At 41.2% G+C, this 9,450-nt stretch overlaps 1 protein-coding gene across 1 annotated transcript; it reads left to right on the forward strand.

The window, feature by feature from the left end:
• The first annotated feature begins 2,159 nt into the window (after positions 1-2,159).
• Positions 2,160-6,210, forward strand: LOC133659124 (sialidase-4-like). The gene is made up of 4 exons (XM_062061858.1): positions 2,160-2,164; positions 2,292-2,501; positions 2,573-2,828; positions 5,330-6,210. The coding sequence occupies exons 2-4, from the start codon at positions 2,301-2,303 to the stop codon at positions 6,208-6,210; spliced, it is 1,338 nt and encodes a 445-aa protein (XP_061917842.1). The 5' UTR covers positions 2,160-2,164; positions 2,292-2,300.
• Positions 6,211-9,450: the final 3,240 nt, after the last annotated feature.

Raw genomic sequence — 9,450 nt, forward strand, 5'->3', positions numbered from 1 at the left:
CCATTTAGTGGTCAATTGTACGGAATATGTATGGAACTGTGCAATCTACTAATAAAAGTTTCAATCAATCAATCAATCAAAAACAGTGGTTATACAGTATTATACAAGTCTAAATTTAGTCTAGTCTTATTGCAGTGAAACTTGCCAAGGGACATGTAAGCAAATATTAACCTTGCTGTATGTATACTTTTGACCCAGCAGATTTGCTCACATTTCCAGTAGACCCATAATAAATTCATAAAAGAAGCAAACTTCATGAAGGTTTTTTGTGACCAACAAGTATGTGCTCCAATCACTCTATCACAAAAAAATAAGAGTTGTAGAAATGATTAGAAACTCAAGATAGCCATGACATGATGTTCTTTACAAGTGTATGTCAACTTTTGACCACAACTGTATATATATATATATATATATATATATATATATATATATATATATATATATATATACACACTACCGTTCAAAAGTTTGGGGTCACATTGAAATGTCCTTATTTTTGAAGGAAAAGCACTGTACTTTTCAATGAAGATAACTTTAAGCTAGTCTTAACTTTAAAGAAATAAACTCTATACATTGCTAATGTGGTAAATGACTATTCTAGCTGCAAATGTCTGGTTTTTGGTGCAATATCTACATAGGTGTATAGAGGCCCATTTCCTGAAACTATCACTCCAGTGTTCTAATGGTACAATGTGTTTGCTCATTGGCTCAGAAGGCTAATTGATGATTAGAAAACCCTTGTGCAATCATGTTCACACATCTGAAAACAGTTTAGCTAGTTACAGAAGCTACAAAACTGACCTTCCTTTGAGCAGATTGAGTTTCTGGAGCATCACATTTGTGGGGTCAATTAAACGCTCAAAATGGCCAGAAAAAGAGAACTTTCATCTGAAACTCGACAGTCTATTCTTGTTCTTAGAAATGAAGGCTATTCCACAAAATTGTTTGGGTGACCCCAAACGGTAGTGTATATATATATATATATATATATATATATATATATATATATATATATATATATATATATATATATATATATATATATATATATATTACAGGCTAAAAGTTTGGACACACCTTCTCATTTCAATACGTATTTTTTATTTTCATGACTATTTACATTGTAGATTGTCACTGAAGGCATCAAAACTATGACACCTGTGAAGTGAAAAACATTTCAGGTGACTACCTCTTGAAGCTCATGGAGAATGCCAAGAGTGCGCAAAGCAGTAATCAGAGCAAATGGTGGCTATTTTGAAGAAATTAAAATATAAAACATATTTTCATTTTTTTCACCTTTTTTTTTTTGGTTAAATACATAGCTCCACATGTGTTCATTCATAGTTTTGATGTGACAATCTACAATGTAAATAGTCATGAAAATAAAGTAAATGCATTGAATAAAAAGGTGTGTCCAAACTTTCGGCCTCTACTGTATATATATATATATATGTATATATATACATATATATATATATATATATATATATATATATATATATATATATATATATATATATATATATATATACATATATATATATGTTTTTGTGTGTATATATGCACACATATACTAGTTAACCTGTCCATCTGACAATTATATTATTTTGAATTATACACTCAACTTCCGTTTATCGCAGCAGATTTGCTCACATTTTCAGTAGACCCATAATAAATCCATAAAAGAACCAAACTTCATGAATGTTTTTTGTGACCAACAAGTATGTGCTCCGATCACTCAATCTAAAAAAAAATAACAGTTGTAGAAATGATTGGAAACTCAAGACAGCCATGACATGATGTTCTTTACAAGTGTATGTACACTTTTGACAACGACTGTATACCTGTATATGGACAAGCGGTACAAAATTGACTGCTGGATATATGTATATATACTTTTTCCTACAATTTTCAATTTGGGATTTTTAACTGTTATAAATAAAGGGTGAACAACCGACTGACCTTCATTTGACAATAGCTGCTGTGTGCTGCTGATTCATCCAAAGCTATAGAGGTGATGAGTGTTGTCCATTTCTGGGTCAGTGAGCAGCATGCTGAGCTGCCACCATGAATAGAGCGTAAAGAGGGCAGGCAGGTCCCAAAAAAAGTCAAAGCTCACTCGAATGTGGCTGTCACATGCTGTTCTTCACTAAACATCCAAGTAGGTATTTCTTATCTCCTTTCACAGCTAAGCTTTATTATTATTATAAACTGTTCCTATATGACTTTTTCACGCCTTTAAAAAAGATGATGCTCACGGTCCGTTCATGATGATGTGGTATTGACAGAGAGACGACATGAGGGTGCCTTATTTCCCTGCAAGATCCGTGCTCTTCCACAAGGAGCCAAACGGGGTCACCTACAGGGTGCCAGCACTGCTCTACCTGCCCCACTGCAGCTCCTTCCTGGCCTTCTGCGAGGAGAGACTCACCCCGTCTGACTCCCAGGCACACCTGCTGGTCATGAGAAGGGGCACCTTCTACAGGAACTATGTGGAGGTGGGACGGTCGGTGTTGACAAAGTACGTACATTCCCCTTCTTCATCATCCTTTCTTTTTATTGACGTCAGTGGGAGGGCATGCACGTCCTCGCCACGGCGTACCTGCCAGGTCACCGCTCCATGAACCCGTGTCCCGTGTACGACGAGTTCACCGGCACCGTCTTCTTGTTCTTCATCGCCATTCTGGGTCACGTCCCCGAGTCCTTTCAGCTGGCGACAGGGAAGAATTTAACTCGCCTTTGCTACATCTCCAGCACCGACGACGGCGTGACGTGGAGTCCGGTCACTGACCTCACCCAGCGGGTCATAGGAGACACCATTAAAGGTCAGACCCGCATAATAAACACTGCTGTCTTTGTCAAAGTCAAATATTGGAGCAAATATTTTGACTCGGGGGCCACATTGAGAGAAAAAAATGTTTCTGTGGGTGTGTGTATAAATGATACATACACATTTAGTTGTAAAAATCTGCTGTACAGTATGTGTTTGGCTCCCTTTTTTTCAGTAACACTAATACCAAAAGTCACTATGTCCCATAGAGTTCTAAAAAAGTTATGACAGACCACCTAAAAAAAAACAGAATTGAATTTAAAAATTTTTTACTGAATGGGACACCTAAAATGTACACGAAAATAAAGTGGGATTTACAATATTAACTATGAGCAATAAAACACTGAATATTAACAACATATGAACATCGCCCCTCTTTTTTGCGTGGGATTTACAATATTAACTATGAACAATAAAACACTGAATATTAACAACATATGAACGTCGCTCCTTTTTTATGTGGGATTTACAATATTAACTATGAACAATAAAACACTAAATATTAACAACATATGAACATCGCTCCTCTTTTATGTGGGATTTACAATATTAACTATGAACGATAAAACACTGAATATTAACAACATATGAACATCGCTCCTCTTTTTTGTGGGATTTACAATATTATCTATGAACAATAAAACACTGAATATTAACAACATATGAACATCGCTCCTCTTTTTTGTGGGATTTACAATATTATCTATGAACAATAAAACACTGAATATTAACAACATATGAACATCGCTCCTCTTTTTTGTGTGGGATGTACAATATTAACTATGAACGATAAAACACTGAATTTTAACAACATATGAACATCGCTCCTCTTTTTTGCGTGGGATTTACAATATTAACTATGAACAATAAAACACTGAATATTGACAACATATGAACATCGCTCCTCTTTTATGTGGGATTTACAATATTAACTATGAACGATAAAACACTGAATATTGACAATATATGAACATCGCTCCTTTTTTACATGGGATATACAATATTATTATGAACAATAAAACACTGAATATTGACAACATATGAACATCGCTCCTCTTTTTTGCGTGGGATTTACAATATTAACTATGAACAATAAAACACTGAATATTAACAACATATGAACATCGCTCCTCTTTTACGTGGGATTTACAATATTAACTATGAACGATAAAACACTGAATATTAACAACATATAAACATTGCTCCTCTCTTTTGTGTGGGATGTACAATATTAACTATGAACGATAAAACACTGAATATTGACACTTCAACTGTCTCTCCATTGGTGTACTGGAGTGAATAAAGATTGATACTTTTCAAAATTCCAGCATGTGCCAAACGAGGGTAATAGATGTGGGTCAGCACACTGTGAAAATATGTGATGGAAGTATCTTGGACTCTTTACAGCACAGGTGTCAAACTCAAGGCCCGGGGGCCAGATGTGGCCCGCCACTTCATTTTATTTGGCCTGGAAATAATATGTATCAATAAAGTAGTGTGACTTTTTTTACTAAATGTATTCTTTCTTTCTATTTTGGGAGAAAAAATATATAAGTACTCCATGTAATCGCAAATTATGTTAACTCGAATATTGTCTAATTATGCAAAAATATATGATCAAACATTCAAAGTATTTTTTAAATAGAAATAAATACTAATAATAATGATTTCAAAGCAAGTTATCCATCATATTGTGCAATGTAAAAGGAGCAATAGATTTCAAGGTAAAAATGTGAAATTTACTGTGCTTTTTACAGCATTTTTCTGTAAATGAAAAAAACAGTACCTTTTTTTACTGTAATAAACTGTGGTGACGTTTTGGCATTTACAGTAATATACACAAATATCTACAATTGTTGATTTGCGGGGGAAAAAACAAACAAACAACATGGGGGGATGGGGACGGTGTGGCGCAGTTGGGAGAGTGGCCGTACCAGCAACCTGAGGGTTCCTGGTTCGATCCCCACCTTCTACCAACCTCGTCACGTCCGTTGTGTCCTTGAGCAAGACACGTCACCCTTGCTCCTGATGGGTGGTGGTTAGCGCCTTGCATGGCAGCTCCCGCCATCAGTGTGTGAATGTGTGTGTGAATGGGTGAATGTGGAAATAGTGTCTTTGAGTACCTTGAAGGTAGAAAAGCTATACAAGTATAACCCATTTACCATTTACCATGGCAGCTCAGGTGCCAAAATTTGACTGTAAAATTGCAGTTGTTTTTATTTACAGTAAAAAAAACAAATGTCAATTTTACAGTAAAATTCTGGCAACTGAGCTGCCTTTTTTTTTTTTTTACCATAAAACAGCAGTACTGTTTTTCAAATTCCAGTAATATACACTACATTTTGAGGTGAAATTATTGCAACTTACCATATTTTTTTGACATTTTAGTTTAAAAAAATCTATGAATAAAATGCATTAAAAAATGGTGTAATAATAGTACTCACCGTTAGAAGTGTGAACATAACTGTGGCCCCCGGTGACACCTCTGCTTTACAGAATGGGCCACCTTCGCCCTGGGCCCGGGTCACGGCATCCAGCTCAAGTCCGGGCGCCTGCTGGTCCCCGCCTACGCCTACCACATCGAGTGCAAGCAGTGCTTTGGGAAGCTGTGCCAGACGGCTCCGCGCTCCTTCTGCTTCTACAGCGACACCCACGGGCGAAGCTGGCGTTTCGGAGCGACCGTGCCGGGCCCGGAGAGCGTGGAGTGTCAGGTGGTGTCGGTGGACGAGGAGGACGGCGCCAACGTGCTGTACTGCAACGCTCGTAGCCGACTGGGCTTCCGGGTCCAGGCCCTCAGTCTGGACCATGGCGCCACCTTCCAGGAGGGGCAGTTGGTGCAGCGGCTAGTGGAGCCTAGAAACGGTTGTCACGGTAGCGTGGTGGGATTTCCGGCTCCCCTGCAGTTGCACACGCCCGCCCTCATCCCGGACTCTCCGGACTTCCTCACCCCCACCTGGGTGGTGTACTCCCACCCAACGTGGACCAGTGCTCGCAAGGATCTGGGAGTCTTCCTCAGCCTTTATCCCCGGGACCCCGACAGCTGGCGCGGACCCTGGGTGATCTACGAGGGTCCCTGCGCCTACTCGGACCTGGCCTACATGGAATTGCCGCCCTCACCCGGCGCCCCGCCCGCCGTGGCCTTCGCCTGCCTGTTTGAGTGCGGCGTCGGGACGGCCTACGACCAAATCTGCTTTTGCGTCTTCACCCTCTACGAGCTGATCGATCATCTCCCCCCGGGTGACCGCCTTAGGAGCTGTGATTATAAAGAATGGCGAGCCCCCAAAGTCAGTGAAAGCAGACGTGACGGTCTTCACCATGTGTCAAGCGTGAAGAGGAGGAGGAGGAAGAGGCTTGGTCACTGTTGCTGTGTGTCTTAGTTAGCATCATTTCAACATCCTGTAATAATACAGATGTGGTTGAGGCACTGATCATATATCAACTATTGCCATTACAGTAGGACCTCAACTTACCAGCTTACCACAGAACACCTGTATCTCAAATCAATGTATTCCATTCCAAAACAGCACCATTGTAACTTGTAGCAGGCCTTTTAAATAGAAAACTTTTAGATGAAAAGTATCGTATAAAAACAATACAATAGACTTGAGTACTAGCAACTACTGTTGCGGTTGTACCGGGGATGAAGACGGTACAGACAGGAGGGACGTCCTTTTAGCTCTATGTTTATCTATATATATGGACAATATATATAAATAAGAAATACTAATAATAATAAACAAGTGAATGGTGTGGGACTGTGTGTAGGAGTTAACTGCTGAGTGTTACCGGGAGTGTTGAGCGAAGGGCGGAAGTCCAAAGAGGGGCAAGACTGGCTCGGAGGTCCGTGAGCAGGCAGGTAGTCGGGGGGCAACAGAGGGGCGTCAAAGTCCGTGTCCAGGCGGGAGGTCGAGATCCAAAGGGGGGCAGCCAGGGAAGCAGAGAGGAACATGGGGAGACGAGACACACAGCTCGTGACGCGGGAACGGAGGTATGCTGCTGGAAGGCGACAAGGAGGACATGAGACAAATGAAGAAGCACAGAGAGAGAAAGAGTGCATAGAGCTTGCTCGGTTCGTCTTACGGCTACATTCTGAACCCGGACAGCAGGTTGTGCTGGTTTAAGAAGGCGGGTCTTCTCATCAGCGACAGGGTTTTTGATTTGATTTTTATTACGGATCCCCATTAGCTGGTTGCCACAACAACACACTAGTCTTCCTAGGGTCCACAAACTCAATACAATTACAAGTAAAAACATATAATTATAACTACAAAATACGGAAACAAATAAAAGCATCAACAAGCAAACAAGCAAACAATTTACAGTCTCAGAATATTAGTTACCATATAAATATAACTACACAATACAAAACCAAACAAAAATCATCAACAAGCAAACTAATTTACAGACTCAGATAAAATATTACTTTCCTTTTAAAAACCTGTTTACTTTCAATGCCGATGAAAATTGGAGGCAGGTTATTCCAGACCAGTCTACATGTGCTTTGTGGACTTGGAGAAGACATTCGACCATGTACCCTGGGAAGTCCTGTGGGGAGTGCTTAGAGAGTATGGGGTAACGGACTGTCTGATTGTGGCGGTCAGCTCCCTGTATGATCAGTGTCAGAGCTTGGTCCGCATTGCCGGCAGTAAGTCTGACCCGTTTCCAGTGAGGGTTGGACTCCACCAAGGCTGCCCTTTGTCACCGATTCTGTTCATAACTTTAATGGACAGAATTTCTAGGCGCAGTCAGGGTGTTGAGGGTATCTGGTTTGGTGACTGCAGGATTAGGTCTCTGCTTTTTGCAGATGATGTGGTCCTGATGGCTTCATCTGGCCAGGATCTTCAGCTCTCACTGGATCAGTTCGCAGACGAGTGTGTAGCGACTGGGATGAGAATCAGCACCTCCAAGTCCGAGTCCATGGTTCTCGACCGGAAAAGGGTGGAGTGCCATCTCCGGGTTGGGGAGGAGACCCTGACCCAAGTGGAGGAGTTCAAATACCTCGGAGTCTAGTTCACGATAAGGGAAGAGTGGATCGTGAGATCGACAGGTGGATCAGTGCGGCGTCTTCAGTAATGCGGATGCTGTATCGATCCGTTGTGGTGAAGAAGGAGCTGAGCCAGAAGGCAAAGCTCTCAATTTACCGGTCGATCTACGTCCCCATCCTCACCTATGGTCATGAGCTTTGGGTTATGACCGAAAGGACAAGATCACAGGTAAAAGCTGCCGAAATAAGCTTCCTCCGCCGGGTGGCGGGGCTCTCCCTTAGAGCTAGGGTGAGAAGCTCTGCCATCCGGGGGGAGCTCAAAGTAAAGTCGCTGCTCCTCCACATGGAGAGGAGCCAGATGAGGTGGTTCGGGCATCTGGTCAGGATGCCACCCGAACGCCTCCCTAGGAGGACCGGTAGGAGGACACGGGGAAGACCCAGGACACGTTGGGAAGACTATGTCTCCCGGCTGGCCTGGGAACGCCTCGGGATCCCCCGGGAAGTCCATAGTTAATATTTCTTGTTCAGCATTTAGCAATACATGATGCCTCGTGTTTCACTAGAGCTGAATCTGCTTATCACTTAGCTTCTAAAACTTGTAGATCACAAATGTCAAACTCAAGGCCCAGGGGCCACATCTGGCCCGCCACATCATTTTGAATGGCCCGTGAAAGCCTGGAAATAATATGCATCGATAAATACGTTTATCTTTCTTTCTTTTTTTATTTTGACAGGAAAAAAAGACATGTGCTTCCTTCAATTATATAGATTCTAAACTTTATCCATCTAATAATGCAACAAATATTATATTATCATACATTCAAAACATTTTTTTGGTTAAAAACATACATAAATATCTACTTAGCCTTATGATTTTAAAGCAAGTTATCCATCAAATTGTACACTGTAAACATGACAAAATATATATTTTTTAAAAACAGCTCAGTCTTCAGAATCATACCTTTAAAAAAAAAAAGTGGTACCATTTTTCCTGGAGCAGGACGAAGTGGCTGGGGAGAGGGAAGTCTGGGCTTCCCTGCTTAGGCTGCTGCCCCCGCGACCCGACCTCGGATAAGCGGAAGAAGATGGATGGAAGAATATGTAACTGTTTAATTGCATATATGGCGGAAGGATCTGTGTGGTAATATGGTTTGGACACAATGTATTATGGGTAATGGCAGTCAGGTATGGGGGAATTAAGCCACAGTTTTTTTGACCTTACTCTTACTTTTTCTAACTCTTTCTTACTGTAACAAACTCGCTTTATTTTGCCATTCATTTGTTCCCACATTGTTATTGTTTGACATTTTTGATGGATTAAGTCAGGGATGTCCAAAGTGCGGCCCGGGGGCCATTTGCGGCCTGCAGGGAATTTTTTAACGGCCCCACGGCACATTCTAAAAATACGATTACAAAATACAAAACATAAATAAATGATAAATGGGTTGTACTTGTATAGCGCTTTTCTACCTTCAAGGTACTCAAAGCGCTTTGACAGTATTTCCACATTTACCCATTCACACACACATTCACACACTGATGGCGGGAGCTGCCATGCAAGGCGCTAACCAGCAGCCATCAGAGGCAAAGGGTGAAGTGTCTTGCCCAAGGACACAACGGACGTGACTAGGAA

This window comes from Entelurus aequoreus, linkage group LG10 (genome assembly GCF_033978785.1).
Source record: "Entelurus aequoreus isolate RoL-2023_Sb linkage group LG10, RoL_Eaeq_v1.1, whole genome shotgun sequence".
NCBI classification, from domain to species: domain Eukaryota; kingdom Metazoa; phylum Chordata; class Actinopteri; order Syngnathiformes; family Syngnathidae; genus Entelurus; species Entelurus aequoreus.

Coding starts and splice junctions, on each gene's coding strand:
- LOC133659124 (XM_062061858.1), top strand. CDS start 2,301: ATGAGGGTGCCTTATTTCCCTGCAAGATCCGTGCTCTTCCACAAGGAG. Junction 2,502..2,572: donor TCTACAGGAACTATGTGGAG/GTGGGACGGTCG, acceptor TATTGACGTCAG/TGGGAGGGCATGCACGTCCT. Junction 2,829..5,329: donor CATAGGAGACACCATTAAAG/GTCAGACCCGCA, acceptor TCTGCTTTACAG/AATGGGCCACCTTCGCCCTG.